This window comes from Ambystoma mexicanum, chromosome 7q (assembly GCF_040938575.1).
Source record: "Ambystoma mexicanum isolate Mex_15411 chromosome 7q, UKY_AmexF1_1, whole genome shotgun sequence".
In the NCBI taxonomy this organism is placed as follows: domain Eukaryota; kingdom Metazoa; phylum Chordata; class Amphibia; order Caudata; family Ambystomatidae; genus Ambystoma; species Ambystoma mexicanum.
Genome location: NC_090941.1, coordinates 1,024,542,711 through 1,024,562,382, shown reverse-complemented (window position 1 = coordinate 1,024,562,382; position 19,672 = coordinate 1,024,542,711). Strand labels below are relative to the sequence as shown.

Here is a 19,672-nt window from a genome sequence, read left to right as displayed (position 1 = left end):
CCCGCAGGTGGGGTCCTGAAACATCCCGCTTAGCCGGAGTCCCGACTCAAGCACCAGCAACCTCAGTCTTTCAGACAACGCATCCAGAACAGGCTGCCCCTTTGTTTTGGATACCAGACGAGGCACTCTTGTAGCCAACGAACCCAGGCACCGGAGGTTCCCTCACACAAGGTGGCAAACCACACTGAGCTTGCGCCCTGCAATATCCATCCAACGCATCCTGGTGAACGACCAAATAGTGGGGCTATTAATCAAGAGCAGAAATAATCGGCTGGAAAACAATTGCGCCTCTGGGATGGGGAAGTCTGATAAGTCTCAGAGAAAGCTGACATTCGAGTCTGGGACCATAATCAAAACCCCCAAAACAATCGCCCAAGCAGCAAGCCCCGAGATGGCCCAACAACACGTTGACGGTCACGCCCAGGACAGCGACATCAGAGGGATTCTCCTTGAATTGAAAGCTGGTATAGCAAATTAGACACCCTCTCCACTAAAGTCGATTTACTACAGCATCGCCTGGATAAACATGGCGACAGACTCGACACTGCCGAGCAACGGATCTCCGACCTCGAAGACAACTCATCCTCAATATCCAACAGGGTAGTGGCATTGGAAACCTAAATGAAAGCCGTCATCGCCAAATACGAGGACCTTGAAGGTCGCTCCCACCGGAACAATATTAGGATTCTAGGGGTGAGAGAACAGCAAACGACTAGGAAAGTGGAAGACTTTGTGGAAAACTTATGCAAGGAGCTGTTTGGAGCCCCTGCGTTTTCCAACATGTTCATGGTTGAGAGAGCCCACAGAGTACCCACTAGTCGGCCCATTCCCGTAACGGCCCAATGCCCGATCATAGCCAAAATACTCAACTCCAAGGACCGCGACACAATCCTGCGCCTTGCAAGGGAGAAAGGACGGCTACAATATGACGGTGATGATGTCCAGTTATTTCCTGACTTCTCCCCTGCTGTTCAGACACAATGCAAGACCTTTGCCGGAGTGAAACGCTGACTGCAGGAGAACCAAATGCTCTATTCCATGCTTTTTCCCGCTAAACTACGGATTCAACACGGAGGCAAATCACAATTCTTTAATTCCCCCGAGGAGGCAAATACCATTTTAGACATGCTCGGATGCAGACAATCCAGTAATAACCCGAGACCTCCTGGCAGAGACCGTGCAGGCAGGGATCCACCGTGATGGTCGAACCTGCACACAATTGGGCGCGGTATGCCACGACAGAGTGCCCCTGGCTTTTGGGAAATCGTGATGGATTCTGGGGTGCGCTGGCTCCTGGAAGTTCACTGGCGCCCCAAGCGCAGCTATGTTTGGATTTTTGTTTATTGGGAGGGGATATCAGACGGGCAAGTTGGGGGTTGCCCGCGTTGGGGAGGGATTCCGTTCACAAATGTTTTGGAGAGGTGCTCACCAGGGGACTGCGCCCCACCGCCCGCGACCTCCCGACCGGCGCAGCAAATACTACTTCCATCTTAGAGAGCGAGTATATGTACTCCCTGAATCAATAAGGAGGCTTAATTTAGGCGTCCACATACACGCCCAAGAGCTAGATCAACAACCCATCTACTACTGCCATTCAAGTTGGCTACCTGGAACATTAGAGGGGGCAATAACCTGACTAAAACGAGGAAAATGTCACAATATCTTCAGAGGCACAAGGTGGACGTTGCCCTGATTCAAGAAACCCATCTTCTTCCAGGTTCGGAGAATCGCTGGGCCCGGGACTGGGGCTGCCATAGGTACTTTGTCTCGTACTCCTCGTACTCCAGAGGAGTGGCGATCCTAATAAACAGATCCTTGAAATTCAAATTAATATCGCGTAACAAAGATGCAGAGGGGAGGACACTCCTGATATGGGGGATCCTGGAAAATATTGAGGTTATTATTGTAAACTCCTACGGGCCAAACAGTGATGGACCCAACAATTTTAACTGGGTGATGACAAACCTGGGAGATGCAAGGTCCGCAACAATTATATGGAGAGGCGACATGAATACCACACTTGACCAACGGCTAGACAGGTCGAACCCCTCAGCAATAACTCTGCCAAAAGCAGCCCTCCAAATCCTCGAAATCTGCAAAGCATACGACCTGGTGGACGTTTCGAGATGCCAACACAGAGAGTCCCAGGACTACACGTTCCACTCCTGGGTTCACCAAACCAGTTCCCACCTGGACTATATATTGGTCTCCGCACACAGCAAAGTCCAATGGAAACAGTGTCAAATTCTGCCCAGATCAATGTCAGACCACTCACCAGTCACAATTGTGTGTTCCCCACAAGATCCATCGGAAGGGAGACGACACTGGAGATTTAAGCCGGGCTCCCTTCAGGACCAGGTATTCGCAGATGAACTGTGTTCAGAGATCTTATCCTTCCTCGAACTCAATCAAGGCTCCGTGACTTCAGCCGGGACATTGTGGGAGTCCCTGAATTGCTACGTAAGGGGGATCTGCTTAACTAAAGAACAGGGAATTCTGAAACAGATCAGACACAAACTGTCCCTATGCGAGACCCGGCTAAAGGAGCTAGAACACCTACTTGACACGTTGTCAGAATCACGCAATCTAGCCTCACTGAAGCAGGAACTAGAAAAATGTAAAGTTTTAGCAGACCGCGAACTGAAATTCCTTTCGCGAGGGCACCACATCCGCCAATACGGAGAAGGACAAAAACTAGGTGCCCTTCTCGCAAGGTTGATAGCAGCTGACTGGAAACCTACAGCGATCGGACAGATACGAGATCCACAAGGTACGCTAGTCCACACCGACAAAGAAATAGTCAAATCCTTTCGTGCCTTCTATCAGACACTATACAGCTCCAACTACACAGCGAATCAAGAAGAACTAGTGAACTATTTAGAGGAAATAGAACTATACTGGGTAAACTCTGCATTACGGGAACCACTAAATCAACCCATCTCGTTAGAAGAAATCCTGCAGGCGATTAAAGGTCTCCCGAATACCACAGCCCCTGGTCCTGACGGATTAATCGGTGAGTTTTACAAAGCGTTCGCACCCATTCTTGCACCCTTATTGCTGCAAGTCTATGAGGAGGCCGTTGAGTCTGGTTCCCCGACCCTTAACAAAGCAAATGTGATCCTCCTGCATAAAACCCACAAAAGCCCGGAGGAATGCAGTTGTTATAGACCAATCTCGTTAATCAATCTGGACAATAATATATTAGCCAGAATCCTGGCCGCTAGACTCATTCCTCTGATGCCCGCATTGATACTCGCAGACCAGGCTGGGTTTATTCCAGGCCGCAATACTACCTTTGGCATCAGACGTATGTTCGGTGTCATGGAAGCACTAGACCCAACGCAGCAAGCAGTAGCAGCTCTATTAGATGCCGAAAAGGCATTTGATTCTATCGAATGGCCCTACATCTTTAAGGTTCTGGAACGTATGGGCCTTCGTAAACTCTTTCTCAGGCTGACAACCCTCCTGTTCACCCAACCTCGATCACACATAACTATGGGTAAAATGAGATCATCGGCGATCCACCTCCAGTGGGGGACCAGGCAGGGATGCCCCTTATCTTCTCTGTTGTTTGCACTTGTGATGGAGCCCCTCGCATCCAACTGTCATGATGCCTACCTCCAAGGAGCCAGGTCCGACCCAGCAACCCCAGAGGCAGGCATCATTTCCCCCAGGGGAGTGCCAGCGGGCCCAAGCTGGAGCCCTTTGGACGCAGTCCTGGCGCCTTAGGCGCCAGGTTCATGTTGGACCCCTGTCCTGGCGCCTTAGGCGCCAGGCTCATAAAGCTAGACATGTGTTCAAGTGTTTTAATGTGCACTTACCTGATGCAGACCATGCTGCCACATCCAGGCCCTCTTGAGGCCTGAATGGAACTACTTTACCTGTGGGATTACTTTCCACCCGGGTGTGGTCGGGGAAGGATACATACCTGATCGGAGGAAGGATACACACTTGGAACTTCTTCCAAAGCTATTTATACCACACCCGATCAGCAACTCACACTTCGCGTTGTTCTGCTCCTCGCAGCTGGACACTCACCGTGTCAGCTCCTGCATCTGGACCTCAGCCACGCCTGTCAGTATCCTGGGTCACCTGCAAAGGGAGGCAAAATACCTTACCTGCTAAATCAGCACCACAGAGGCATCACACCGACGATCCTGAAAAGGAAGACATCATTTTAAAAGCATTTCGCTACGATCGCTGCAGCACTGCATTTCACTCACCTTTCCTGGACGCCACCATCTTCAGCAGCGATCATCCGGATCCACAGCCACTTCCCAGAACCTAGAGAGAAAGACAAGAACAAGGTGAGAGAAGGAAGGTTCTCTCACCTTGTTCTTGGTTCTCTCAAGGCTGGACTACTGCAACAGCCTCTATCTTAATCTGCCTGCCTCCACTCTCCGCCCTCTGCAACTTATCCAGAACAGAACTGCGAGACTTGTCCTTGGCCTCAAGCCCAGGGACCGTATCTCTCCAGGACTGAAATCTCTTCACTGGCTCCCAGTGGCTGCGAGGATTAAGTTCAAAACCCTCTGCATTGTCCACAAGGCCTTCTGGGGCCTGGGGCCTAAATACCTTCAACTCTCTCTTCCTAAATATCTTCCTTCACGAGCCCTTCGCTCATCCGTCTCCAACTCCCTCATGGTCAGCCGCTTCTCTAAGCAACGAGCTGGGGGTAGATCTCTCTCCGCAGCAGGGGCCTCCCTCTGGAACAGCCTTCCTGCCTCCCTGAAACTTGAGGAGAACCATCTCCGGTTCCGGAAGCACCTCAAAACCTTCCTCTTCGCTTCTGCCTTCTCTCTCCCTCTCCCCTGCTAAACCTTCTCAACTCCCCACTGAATTCTGCACTAAACCTGCATCTGGGCCACTCTCAGCGACCTCGGTCCAGGGCCCAGCCACTCTCCACTTGCACTGCCTCCCTGGCTCCCCCTGCACTGTGGGACTGTCACTGTATCCCTACAGCCCCCTTCCCTGCACTTCCCAGCACTTGCTCTGCACTTACCTCGCACTTGCCACCAGCTGGCCCTTTTTATTTATCATTTATTATTTATTTTTTATTACGCTACTTACCTTGTACTGCACTTTCCCCCCACCTCCTCCCCCTCCCCCCTTACCTCTGCACTTGCGCGATCTGAATGACACCTGGCCTAGTAGGATCGTTTGTCTGTCTTCCCCTTGTTTCCCTCCCTCCCTGCCTCGTCGCGCCTTGAAACACTTGTGTATAGGCGCGTTACAAATACCATATCATATCATATCAAGGGAATAGGAAAAGCTCAGTTTCCTTCTAAGTCTTACCTGTTGGGTCATTCCCATTTCATTTCGGGTCTTGCCGCTTCCAGGCATCCGGACCCCAGCCCCTATGGGGAAAAAAGACAAAGACATTGAATGAGCGAATGCAAAGACATTACCCGAGCGCTCATCCAGAACTTACCTGTCATTTACTGGAACTGCACGCATCACTTCGGGTCGGCGCCATATCTCCGGCATTCTGAACCCCGGCCCCTAAGGGGAAAAAGATAATGAACATTATTATTAAGCTTGGACTTTTGAACTTGCAACAGAACTTTTACAGAGCCTTACCTGAATAGTCAAGCTTACCTGAACTCCCATAAACCTCAATCCAGTGAAGTAACTGGGTTTCAACGCGCCCCTGCATCAGAAGCAGGATGGAGAGCTCATCCTTCCTGACCCTAAAGTGAGACTTCACGGGGAATCGTGGAAGGGTATCGTGGAGGGTTGGAAGAGAGTGGGAGGCTTGAGCATAACTCAGTCAGTAGGTAATACTCCCTTTTCACGCACAGGGGAATATTCCTGCGAGCCGGAGAAGCCAGAGTAGAGGGGCCCTTCCTGTCCATCTTCAGAGTCCTGCGCTTCACCATTGAAGAAGCATCAGCACTCGAAGCCAGACCTGCGCCTCTGTGGGAATCAGGTGAGCGTTACAGAACGCGAAGCCTACTCACAATTTCCCACCCGGGCGCTATGGAGACTTCCAAGACTGACCAGCTGGCCCAGCTTTTGGGGGAATTACGGGCGGAGGTGCACTCAGCCCACCAGGAGACTAACGCTCTCAAAAGAGAACTGATCTTATCCAAGGAAAGAACAGATGACCTAGCCAAAAGGTTATTACAGGCCCAGGCAGGGCACACTCCTTTACCTAATTCCGGAGACATTTCCACATCAATGGGTTTGAGTAACCCGGTACAAATTAATCTACCTGGACACATGCCTTTGGCCCCGCCTGAACGTTTTGCGCGGGATCCCAAGAAATATGCTGTCTTTATGAACTAATGTCGTTTACACTTTCTGTGCAGACCCGGAGCCTTCCCTAACGAGCAGACCAAGGTAGCCTTTATACTATCTTACCTCAGTGGCAGTGCTGCCGATTGGTCTATTCCATTGGTAAATCAGGGTGATCCCATTCTCCAGGATTTTCAGGGCTTCCAGGCCAGCATGGAAAGATTGTTCGCTCAACACTCTCAAGGACAGGCCCTTGATAATGAACTGCTATCCTTACGACAAGGTAATCAGGATCTTCTGTCCTACATTGCCACCTTTAACAGACTGGTTGTGGAAACTGGATGGCCAGAAAACAAAAGGATCACATTGTTTCATCGAGGCCTGCGCGGAGAGCTAAAGGATGTTCTAGCTCAGATAGTAAACCCACCCCAGGTCTGCGCAGACTACATAGACTTGGTGGTTCAACTTGATCACAGACTTCAAAATAGAAAAGCAGATCGGTTCAAGTATGAAAACCGAGTACCGATCAAAACCCACGCTAACTCCAAGAGTACCGATGTATCTGAACCTATGCAAATCGGTGGCGTTAAAGGACCATTAACGCAGAAAGAACGAGAGAGAGAGAAGGCGGCAAATGCAACTTTGTCTGTATTGCGGGACTTCCGGTCACTTTCTTCGAAATTGTCCAGTTAAACCACTTAAGAAGGTGGTTGGAGCTACTGATAACGAATTATTGACACCTGATTCGGGAAACGACCTAGCCCGACAAGCGTAGGGGTCCGCTTGCCGAGCTTGAAAACTAACTTTTTGACCTCGCATTTTGTCATGCCAATGGTGCTCGGGAACCCAAAACAGCCTCAGCAGTTGCATGCTATAAGAGCATACATCGACAGTGGAGCTATTGGAAATTACATAGACCGTGAATTGGCTTCCAGGATCAAGCTTCCTCTCCGCCCGAAAGTAACCCAAGATGTCATTACTACAGTAGATGGAACCGAAATAGCCTCAGGGCCAGTAACGCATTCCACTGTTGAAGTGACTCTGGTGGGTCAGGATGGACATCGGGAAGCAATCGTGTTTGATGTGATCAAGGCCCCACAATTTCAAGTAATTCTTGGAATTCCTTGGTTAGAAACACATAATCCCAGAATTGACTGGCGAGCAAAGAAGATAAGTTTTCCTGATTGTGAACCAACTTGTTATTCAAGAAATCCAGCTATGGGTCTAGCCTCAGCAACTTCCACCCCTGTACAGCTACCGTCAGAATACCAAGAATTCCAAGACGTTTTTCAGAAAGAACAGGCTATCACGTTACCTCCCCATCGGTCTTATGATTGCCAAATCGATCTGGTACCCAATGCTCACCTACCTTGTAGTAGGATTTATGCTCTTACGGAACCTGAGAACCTGCATTTGCATCAGTATTTAGATCAGTACCTAGCCAATGGTTTTATTCGCCCGTCCAAGTCTCCTGTCTCTTCAGCTCTGTTCTTCGTGCCGAAAAAAGAAGGCGACCTTAGAACGTGTATAGACTATCGCGCCCTAAATCAAATAACGATTAAGAATCGTTATCCTCTGCCCTTGATCCCTGAGCTTATCGACCAGGTGAAAGACGCTTGTGTGTACACCAAGTTAGATCTCTGAGGAGCTTATCACCTGGTGCGCATAAAAGAAGGCGACAAATGGAAGACTGCATTCCGCACCAAATTTGGGCTCTTCGAGTATCAGGTGATGCCCTTCGGGTTGTGCAATGCACCTGCCGCTTTTCAGTACTTTATGAATGATGTTCTTCGGGAACTTATCGATGTCTGTGTCATTGTTTACATTGACGACATCCTGGTGTACTCTTCTTCAGAATCTGATCACAGAAAACATGTTAGGGCAGTTCTTGAGAAATTGCGCCAGCACAGACTATTTGCAAAACTCGAAAAATGCGTTTTTCATACCACAGAAGTTGAGTTTCTCGGATTCATCCTGACACCTCAAGGAGTCCGAATGGACTCGCGAAAGGTGGACGCCATCCTCAAATGGACATCTCCTAGCTCGGTGAAGGGAGTTCAGAGCATGCTCGGCTTTGCCAATTTCTATCGAAGATTCATCCCGGAATTTTCCCGAACAGTCCAACCCATCACCGCTCTCCTAAAGAAAAACAAACACTTCGAATGGACTCTTGAAGCCGAACAAGCCTTCCAGGACCTGAAAACCAAATTCACCTCTGCACCTGTACTGAAACACCCGCACCCAGATCTCCCGTACATAGTGGAAACCGATGCATCCAGTTCGGCCATGGGAGCTGTCCTGTCGCAAAGAGACCCAAAAACTAACCAACTACACCCAGTGGCCTTTTGGTCCAGAAAATGTTCTCCTCCTGAAATCAACTACGCAATTACCGATAAAGAGTTACTGGCCATCAAATCTGCTTTCAAGGCTTGGCGTCACTATCTTCTCGGGGCAAGACACACCATTACCGTAATTACGGACCACAAAAACTTACAGTATTTAAAGACGGCCAAAGCTCAATCTTCACGACAATTCCGGTGGGCTCTATTCTTTGCGGAATTTGATTTTGTAATTACCTATCGCCCTGGCTGCAAGAATGGAAAAGCGGACGCCTTATCCCGGATTGGCATGGAAGAACCTAATTCGAGTTTAGAACCTGTGGCCATCATACCTGAGCAAAGAATCTTAGGCTTAACTTCATTGCACACTATTGAACACATCCAAACGCAAGTAAAACAACTTCTAGACTCTTCAACCTTACTGGAATGGAGTCAGAAGGGTTCTCATTACACCGTTAAGGATGACTTACCCTACTTCCAGGAGCGGTTGTTTCTGCCAAGTAAAGAATTGCAAGAACTTGTTATTGCCCATCATCATGAATCTTTAATGGAAGGACATCCTGGTATCGCTAAAACGGAGGAAAAAATTAAACGTCACTTCTGGTGGCCTTCTTGGAGAAAAGACATAAAGTCTTTTGTTCTGTCTTGCGGAATTTGCGCCCAAAACAAGGCTCAAAAGAAAAGGCCAGCCGGCCTACTTCAACCCTGGGATATTCCACCGGCACCATGGCACACCCTGTCAATGGACTTTATAACCGACCTGCCTCCTTGTGCTGGTTACAACACAATCCTTGTAATTGTGGACCTATTCACCAAAATGGCCCACTTTATCCCTTCTGCTTCCACCTTGGCCAAGGAATTCCTGGAGAATGTAGTTCGCATACATGGTTTCCCTTCCATATTAGTCTCGGATCGTGGAAGTCAATTTATCTCCCATTTTTGGAAGAAGTGTTGCCAACTAGCACAAATAGATGTGCGGTTATCCACCAGCCACCACCCCCAGACCGACGGACAAACCGAGAGAACCAATCAGACTCTCGCGCAATATCTTCGGTGCATGTTACACCAATCCGAGTTAAATTGGAAAGACATCCTTTGGATCGCTGAATATGCATACAACAATTCAGTGCATTCTGGAACCGGACAAACCCCCTTTTATACTTTGTATGGTCACCATCCTCGGACCTATGACCTAGATCCACCTCTGACCCTGGAAATGCCCGCAGTAAATCATCTGCATTCCACAATAAACCGAGCCTTCAAAGAAGCTGCAACTCATTTACAGCAAGCCAAGAAAAAGTATAAAGAAAACACAGATTTGCACCGGAGTAAAACTCTGCCTTACCAAGTAGGAGACCAGGTATGGCTAGCAACTAAACACTTATCCCTCAAGGGCCCGCGAACCTTCAATCCCAGATTCATAGGACCTTATCCCATCAAGGCTATAATCAACCCAGTGGCCTTTAAACTGGATCTACCGTCCAACATGCGTATACATCCAGTTTTTCATGCATCACTTTTGAAGCCCGTACAACCAGGAACCCCAAGGAGCCAGGTCCGACTCAGCAACCCCAGAGGCAGGCATCATTTCCCCCAGGGGAGTGCCAGCGGGCCCCAGCTTGGGCCCTTTGGACGCAGTCCTGGCGCCTTAGGCGCCAGGCTCATGTTGGACCCCTGTCCTGGCGCCTTAGACGCCAGGCTCATAAAGCTAGACATTTGTTCAAGTGTTTTAATGTGCACTTACCTGATGCAGACCATGCTGCCACATCCAGGCCCTCTTGAGGCCTGAATGGAACTACTTTACCTGTGGGATTACTTTCCACCCGGGTGTGGTCGGGGAAGGATACATACCTGATCGGAGGAAGGATACACACTTGGAACTTCTTCCAAAGCTATTTATACCACACCCGATCAGCAACTCACGCTTCGCGTTGTTCTGCTCCTCGCAGCTGGACGCTCACCGTGTCAGCTCCTGCATCTGGACCTCAGCCACGCCTGTCAGTATCCTGGGTCACCTGCAAAGGGAGACAAAAGACCTTACCTGCTAAATCAGCAAAAAAGGAAGACATCATTTTAAAAGCATTTCGCTACGATCGCTGCAGCGCTGCATTCCACTCACCTTTCCTGGACGCCACCATCTTCAGCAGCGATCATCCGGATTCACAGCCACTTCCCAGAACCTAGAGAGAAAGACAAGAACAAGGTGAGAGAAGGAAGGGAATAGGAAAAGCTCAGTTTCCTTCTAAGTCTTACCTGTTGTGTCATTCCCATTTCATTTCGGATCTTGCCGCTTCCAGGCATCCGGACCCCAGCCCCTATGGGGAAAAAAGACAAAGACATTGAATGAGCGAATGCAAAGACATTACCCGAGCGCTCATCCAGAACTTACCTGTCATTTACTGGAACTGCACGTATCACTTCGGGTCGGCGCCATATTTCCGGCATTCCGAACCCCGGCCCCTAAGGCGAAAAAGATAATGAACATTATTATTAAGCTTGGACTTTTGAACTTGCAACATAACTTTTACAGAGCCTTACCTGAATAGTCAAGCTTACCTGAACTCCCATAATCCTCAATCCAGTGAAGAAACTGGGTTTCAAGGCGCCCCTGCATCAGAAGCAGGATGGAGAGCTCATCCTTCCTGACCCTAAGGTGAGACTTCACGGGGAATCGTGGAAGGGTATCGTGGAGGGTTGGAAGAGAGTGGGAGGCTTGAGCATAACTCAGTCAGTAGGTAATACTCCCTTTTCACGCACAGGGGAATATTCCTGCGAGCCGGAGAAGCCAGAGTAGAGGGGCCCTTCCTGTCCATCTTCAGAGTCCTGCGCTTCACCATTGAAGAAGCATCAGCACTCGAAGCCAGACCTGCGCCTCCGTGGGAATCAAGTGAGCATTACACCAACCTCCGAGCAAAACACATAAATAGGGGCCTTGCCTTTGGCCCACACGAATTAATAATGTCCCTATACGCCGATGACATTGCCCTTTATATCCGCGACCCCGTCGAGAATCTGAACCCGATTATTTGGGATATCATTCAATTCGGTAAATTCTCTGGCCTAAGAATCAATAATAGTAAGTCGATCATATTCCCACTAACCCCGGAACCCTGGGAGTTCCCAGACGACTATGGCTTCAAATGGGAATACACAAACGTAAGATACCTGGGTGTCCAAATGGCTAGAGACCACACTAACCTCTTTCAAGATAATTATGGGCAACTGAGTCCCTACGAGAGAAAGTCAACAGATGGAAGTCATTACCACTCACACTCTGGGGGCAGGTGTCACTAGTCGAAATGGTAATACTCCCTAAACTCCTGCATCTTTTCACAAATCTTCCCCTACTGGTGCCCCAGAGACACCTGCGGAACCTGAGACGCTTGGTTTTAGGACTGATTTGGGCAGGTAAGCCAGCCGGAATAGCCTACAAGTCACTGATTCAGCCAGTGACGAGGGGAGGCATGGCACTCCCAGACTTAGAATGTTATTATTGGGCAGCAGAGGCCCAGTTCTTGGGCCACTGGTACGCAACGCAATTTATCCGTTCCCACGTCTAACTTGAGCACGCTCTCGCATCCTCCAACCTGCTCAGAGCCGTGATCTTTGGCTGAACTCACACTTCCCACACCACCATAAATACAGTGCTCTCTACCATAGAAATCTGGAAGAAGATAGCACAGAGATATGACATCCAAACCGGGTTCTTCCCTCTCCTCCCAATAAGATTAATTCCTGGAATTTCCCTGACTACAGAGAAAGTCTACCTAAATTGGACAGGCAAGCTAAAATTGAAATCCATGGGTGACATATTTACCGAGGGGAAATTCCTCACACCCCAACAGGCTAGATCTTGGGGGGCTTCCACCGCTCTCGACACATTTGTCTACTTCCGTCTCAGACACGCTCTCGTATGTGAACGCCTCATAAATGTAGATATGTCAATGCAGTGTCTCTGTTAAGAGAAGAGAAAATACTCTGAGCATGACTGTGCGCGGCTTAGTAGCCTCGTCACCAAGGAGATATCGGCGCCGTCTGTCGTCCATGATTGGACAAAACCGACGTGCCTCCGGCCCCACCTCCTCGCGTGAGCGTGGGGGCGGGATATTGTGTCACCTAGGTAACGTATCGTCATCGCGAGGTCACTTTCGATCCGTAAAAAACACTTACAATCAGGTACAAAGGTCCACATATGCATTTTCATCATCAAATCTACATTGGGCAGTATAAAAGTTCTACTGTCGTGTGGCTTTCATCTGTGCACCCACCCAGGCCGTTATGTAGTTGCATACCTTGCTGTTTGTCACTGTGGTTTCATCGGTGCAATGTGTCCAGATGGGGACAATTATAAATTATACATTTAGCATCTCGTTACTAATCGGCACTCTTTGCTTGTTTACAAAACTTCATGATTCTCTCAATGCAAGGTAAATCGACCAGTCGATAATCGTTGCATTATCATTAAACTGCTATACCGACACCCATCTTGTCCAAAGGGCATACCTATTACATCCAAAGGGAAAAAAAACCATTGTATAGATAAAATTGTGTACTAAAAAAGGTTACTGTTACATCTAGTGTGTGCATTACATTAGAGGTAGTTCAAAAAGAGGAACCTCACATGAATCTACAGCAAAGACTTGAACAAGAGAATCATTTTGGATAGACTGCCTTGGAAACCTTACACCTAAAGGGCTCAATGAAGAGATCAATTTTGCTTGCTTTCTCTAATGTAATGCACACACTAAATGTAACACCAAGGTGCATAATTATAGTTATAATTGGTTATTTATAACGTGCTTAATATCCAGAGGTTTCTAAGCGCGGACCCGGGGATCGAACCTTTGTTGCTCCGCATTGTCTTGCTTCCAAGACAAGCATGTTGCCCCTGAGCTATCCTCCAAAAAATCCTGTCTGCTTTTGTTATTAGGGACTGAAAGCTCCTCCCCTTGCGTGCACTGGACGTGGCGTATGGTGGCGATCTTGTGGATGGCAGATTTCATTGGTGGTATGCTTGTGCTGGTTGGCAAAGTCTTCCTCCTTCAGTGATCCCATACAGACCATGGTGGAATACGACAACTGACAAATATGCTCATACAAAGGTAGTAGGATTATTTAGAGGAGATGTGGGGGTGCTTCAATTCAACACAATTGCACAAGCACGTCACACCTACCCTATCACCACCACACGGCTACCAAACAGAACACACCTCTGACCTGGCTGCAGACCCATCCTCGGCTTCTCATTCTCACAGACCCCAAATTTTCTTCTGTGGGTAAGTGTAAGGGAAGCATGGCATCAAAAGCAAGACAGACACAAAAGATACATTTGGAAAACCTCGATTGTTCTTGAAAAAGGGATTGGAAGAATGCCGATCTTGCCCTACGTCTAGGATGGGAACACACTCGACCATCAATATAATAAATAACACAGCCCTAGTAGAGTCTTTCAAAACAAAATGGCCTATGGGAACAAAACCTAATCCCAGCCGTTACTCTCATGTAACAAAATATGTGTGGGGAAAATGTACATGCAAAAGAAGTAATGTGCAAAACTATAAGGAATCAATGTGTCTGAGACAGCTCTCCTCCCCAGGTTCAGGCAGCATGGAATAAAGCAATCTCTGTAGGCAGGATGACACACTCTGGCTCAGGTTCTTCAAAATTAAAGGCAGTTCATAACGTGCATTGAGGCCGGTCTCCCTCAGTCAGGCTCAGGCCGTTTCAAAACACAAAGTTCACGGCGGTCTCCATCAGTAGGGCTCGGACCTTTCAAAGTACAAAATTCACGTGTATCCCCCTCTGCCGGGCTCAGACCTCATGTGGGTCCCCCTCTGTCGGAGTCAGACCCAAATGTTCAACATTGGTCCCCTTCTGCCGGGCTCTGACCTCAAAATGAAATTCACATAGGTCCCCGTCTGTCGGGTTTAGACCTCTTTAAACAATGTCCAACAGGACTTGCAAGGGGGCTCCCTTCCCCAAGCTTTCTTACACTTCGGGTCCCCTTCAGCAGGGCTCAGATCAATTTCGGGGGTCAAAGACTTTGGAATGTGCATGGCTTTCTTTACAGACCTCTGCAGGACCACTTCGACTAACAGAACATGGGTCAACTCTCTTTAACACACACCGGTCTCTCAGGTCACTTGCCAACTCACTGGCTGTGTGCGTCTTCCTTCTTGTTTCTGCAGTTTTCCACGAGTCAAGGTTAATACCACAGGCTTGGCCTCGCCTCCCCAACTCTGCCGTTCACCCAGTCATCCTTGAAGCACAATTCAGTTTCCTTGTTTTTTTCCAGGGGTTTCCCTCGATCAGGCTCTGACCCCTCCTTAAAGTTCACACATGGGTCTGCCCCAGCCGGTCTGGGAAAAATCCTGGTAAAAGTGGTGGTAATACTGTGACTGCCACTTTTCTCAGACTGGCAAACTACAGTTTTGCCAGTGGGGGTTCCCAGATTTACCTCCAGCCAAGAGCTGGAGGTAAATTAGGCCCCCCCCTAGCAAAAAACAGCCAGTATTTCCGGCAACCCCCTCCATGGAGTTCTATTGGACTCCATGGAATGGGGATTTATCACCCTTTCTGCCACGTGTAATATCCTGGTAGTTCCGGCATATCAGGCGGTGGAAACGGTAGGTCAGTTTGCCGGTATCCCACCAGAATTACCAGCGGAATACCGGCAAAATTGTTATGAGAGCCTATGTCTTGGCCATATCAGTCAGCCCACATTGTAAGAAGTGCGACTGACATGCATGAGAAAAGGCATGAAGGGAATGTGAAGTTTACTCGTGTAGGCTCGGGGGAGACTGATAATATGAACCTAGATTGGATTTGTGTGGCTGGCAGTCAAGGGGTTGTGTGCCTTATGTCAGGGGTACACATGCCAGGGAACTCTCTAAGTGCGGGAGCTGCAACCTTTGGATCTCCAGATGTCTTGGACTGCAGCTTTTATCCCCTTTAGCCAGCATAGTCAATGGTAAGGGACCATGGGAGTTGTAGTCAAAAACTTCTGGGGAGCCATTGGTTGTACACTCCTAGGTCAAGCCTGAGTCTTAATGGTGTGTAGTGTAATCTTAGTGTCTAGTACAGGATAATGTTCTCAATGATGCTCACAATTACTATTGTCTTTTTGTCTGCCTTTGGTCCCCTTTTCAAGTGTGTAACCCCTTTAGAGTTTCTTTTCTGGGAGAGAAATATCTTTTTGATAGCTAATGCAGCACTCATTCTACTTTGCTTTCCAGTCATACTGAGGGCGGGGGTCAAGGTGCAGTATATGTGCTTTTGTCAATGCCGTGGTGTGGATCAAAACTTAACTTGCATCCTCTTCTTTCTGCTTCTCTGTTTTCCCTCTGACCGGTGGGCCCGGCGGGCAGGTGGAGCTGATCAAGGCCCCCTCGGACGAGGTGATCCCTCAGCTTAAGGAGAAGTACGGCGTGCAGAAACTCGATTTTGTGTTCATAGACCACTGGAAGCGCTTCTACCTGCGCGACCTGCAGCTGCTGGAGGAGCACGACCTGCTGCAGGAGGGCACCATCATACTGGCCGACAATGTTATTTTCCCCGGGGCCCCCCATTTCCTGCAGTACGTCAAGTCTTGTGGCAAATACCAGTGCAAAGTCCACCGCACCAGCTTGGAATACTTCCGCTCCATCCGGGACGGGATGGCCGAGCTCTCCTACACCAAGCTGCTCTGAAGTGGACCAGGGGTGCCTGTTGAGGCGGGAAGTCACCCTAGCATCTTCTTGACAAAATCCTTCTTGTTTCATGTATCGATGGACACAGATGGGTGCAGTGTTCCCATGTGTGGTTGACCTGGAGTACAGTGGTCTATGCTGCATGAATGTTGCCTTATGTAAACTGGAAGCTGCCTGACATATGAGCAGATGTACTGAGCTCCCTTTGGGCAAGTGAAAAATAATTGGACAGTTGCAAGCCCCTTCTTGCCAACCGTCTCTTGCTACGCCTTGTAAGCGGGACATGCTTAACCAGTTTTTGTTTTTTGATTGGTGAACTTGGCAGCTCTCTGATCTCGGTTGACTAGGATACATTTTCACTTAAAGATTCCAATTCCGGATCCCCGATAATTAACGGGTAAATGAAAAGTAGCAAAGTTTAGCCTGTGTAACCTTTTTTTAATGACTTTGGGGAAAAAAATGAACTTAAATGGCAATGCAACTCCTAAATGATTGTGATCTTTAAATAACAACAGCCTAGCTGGATCTCTTTAATCCATGTATTGTAGCAGGGATCCGCCTTGTCTCTGTCCCTGTTTAACATCTACATACAGCCTCTTGTTTTGCTCATCCACACCCACGGCTTCCGCTGCAACTCCTATGATGATGACACTCAAATCATCGTCCAACTGGACTTCGGCCAGCCGGACACAGCATCTCAGTTTAGGGGTTGCCTGGCGGCTGTGGGTACATGGATGGGCAGCAACTGGCTGAAACTGAATGGAATCAAGACAGGGGTATTGGTGGTTTATCCCCCTAACAGTCCTCGCTCTGGCCCTCTTTTCTCTTCTGCTTGGTCCTCAGCCGTTTGGCCCTCAGAGTTAGACCTTTTTCCTTCCCCGGTATCTGAGGTAAAAAATGTAGGCTTCAAATTCCTGTCATCTCTATCTACTGCAGTACAGGTTGGTGCTGTCTGTAAGGCTTGCTACTTTCAGTTAAGAGTTATCTTAAAGGTTCTGCCCTTCCTTCCCAGTCATCTGTGCTCTTTGGTGGTTGCCTCTTACCCTTAGCCGATTAGACTATTGTAATGCTCTATTCCTTGCCCAACCTTTGTATTTATTTCACTGCCTGCAAATGCTTCAAAATCTGGCAGCCGGTATAGCCACTGATACCTTGTATGGCTGCCATATCTCAGCTGTACTTTGCACGCTTCACTGGTTGCCGGTCCAAAAAGGATTCAGTTTTAAGTCTCTATACATTGTCCATCAAGCCTTCTATGGCCACGGGGCAGAATACTTGCAGGAAAAGTTCTGTCCATATGCTCCAATGCACCCCCCGCGCTCTCAGAATGCTCAACTTCCTCCTGTTGTGCATTTCCTCCTGAACAGAACGGGGGGCACGCTCCTTTTCTATCGCAGCGGCTACGTTTTGGAACTCACTGCCTTCTAACCTTCACGCCATAGAAGATCATCTTGTTTTAAGGCACGCCGTGGAGATGCACTTGTTTTAGGCTACATTGCCCCTGTTGTATTCTCCAGCACTAAGATGCCTCTGATGGATGCACACTTTATAAAAACCTAATTCAATCAATCATGGTCAGATAATAAAAAGCACTTTAAAAGTGCTTTGATGTGGGGTTTCCTGCCAGGCCATCCTTTCCTCAAAATGACCCTCAGTGCCGCATGACACCATAAGCTGCACCCTTGAAGAGAGGTGATCCCAGGAGTCATGCGCTGTGCAGACTCTGTTTCAGGATGTGAAAGAAGGAAATGACTGGCACAGATCCCTCATGAAAGGACCTTGAAAGTGTTTTTGTAAAACCTGACATGTCCTAAAAAAACAATATCAAGAAAAACCCTGGTAACACATCCAGCAACTTAAAAAGATATACAACTAGAGTGGCCATTTAATACAGCATGGATATTATTCTCTGACTGATATGGCGATTTAAACCTAAATGTTCTAGATTGGGGTCAGGAGAATTCATTGAGTTAAAGAACTCACTGCAAGCATTTACTCTTTGAGCACAGTAGACGGTGGTCGACCCATGGCTCAGCAGGTGGTCTGGAAAACCCATGCACACCTGTCGTACCAGAAGCTTTACTTTGTTGTGTTTTGTGATGAGAATTGTTTTGGCGGTGTCCCCACTCCTTGGTCCTTCTTCCTCCTGGATGTGCCCTTTTCAGCCATGCCCCAAACTCTCTGTTGCTTTTCAATACAATGTTCTTCTGCTTTTGTGCCGTCATGTAAGCTCTGACATAGCTAAATTCTAATACTGATAATTAATAGAAGATGATGGAGCTATAGACATTATGTACTTCGGTTAGGTGGAGGGATTTATTGCCTATAATATCGGACAAGCTGGGCACCTTACTCTTACCTTCTTCAGGACAGATACCACAGTTCAATGAAGACAGGGAAGTCACATATCATGAGAATTAATGTTTATTTTATTTATTTTTTAGAGTCTCGTAACACGCTTCATTGCAGTTAATATTGCTTTATGTGCAGGGGAGGGGGATGAGAGAATGGTGGCATTCATAGCTAAGCTCAATGACAGCATTCCTTATGTTGACTGAAGGAGGAAAAGAATGGAGAGGGGAAAGGGTGGACAGAGTGGAAGAGGCCTTCATGAGAAAACCATATGAGAATATTCCAGAGAGACTCAACGCTCCCTCGCTGTCTGCTCCCAGCTCATAGATCTGGTAAAAAGCTGGAAAAGACTGTATCAAACACTTGAAGATATAAGGGCATGGCCAGAAGGGCAGGCTCTTAGGCATGCTGTGGCTGAGAGTACTGAGCTGGCATCATGTAGATGTGCTTTACCTCCAAGTATACCTTTTTCAAACTGAGCAGAGGAGCGCGGGGGAGGGCATGGTTGGTTGTTGCTAACAGGACAGGGAAGCTGAATTGGTGAAACAAGAGACTGGGACAAGCGGTTGATAGTGTGACACACTGTGTTGTGTTTCATTGTTGTGCACAACACTCGGCTGGGGTTAAGGTGAAATAAACCATTAAGGATATACATACCTGGATGTTGTTTCACCTACCACCCACTGAGAGACCTCCTTGCGATGAGGCCTGTTAATGTTTTTTGTGTTCAGACCTCAATAAAAACATGGAAAGATGGTGACGTGCATGTATGTCCTTTTATTGGTGGCGGGATTCCATGGCAGCTGTTTCTCTCTCAAGATGGCAGCAATACAAATGTACACTCCCGCCCTAGCACCAGGTGTAAACAGGAAGAATTAAAGGGGTAGTTAATTCAGAAATTGTATTGGCCCAATAAATCGGGCATGAAAAGAGGTAATTAAGTCCACAAAAACATGGGCAGCTGTTTCCAATAGAGGCTACAGCTACTGAACATTGCATGGTTCTCATTTTTTGTTTAACTGTAAACGGTGATCTTATAATGCTGATTCTGTTCAT

The 19,672-nt window shown here is 48.0% G+C and overlaps 1 protein-coding gene across 1 annotated transcript in view; it reads left to right on the top strand.

The window, feature by feature from the left end:
- The window catches only part of LOC138528536 (transmembrane O-methyltransferase homolog), a 101,971-nt gene extending 82,598 nt beyond the window's left edge, over positions 1–19,373 (top strand). Inside the window, exon 3 of the mRNA XM_069640293.1 lies at positions 15,944–19,373. Within this exon, the coding sequence (XP_069496394.1) occupies positions 15,944–16,264 (321 nt within the window). The 3' untranslated portion in view covers positions 16,265–19,373. The remainder of the gene's footprint in view (positions 1–15,943) is intronic.
- Positions 19,374–19,672: the final 299 nt, after the last annotated feature.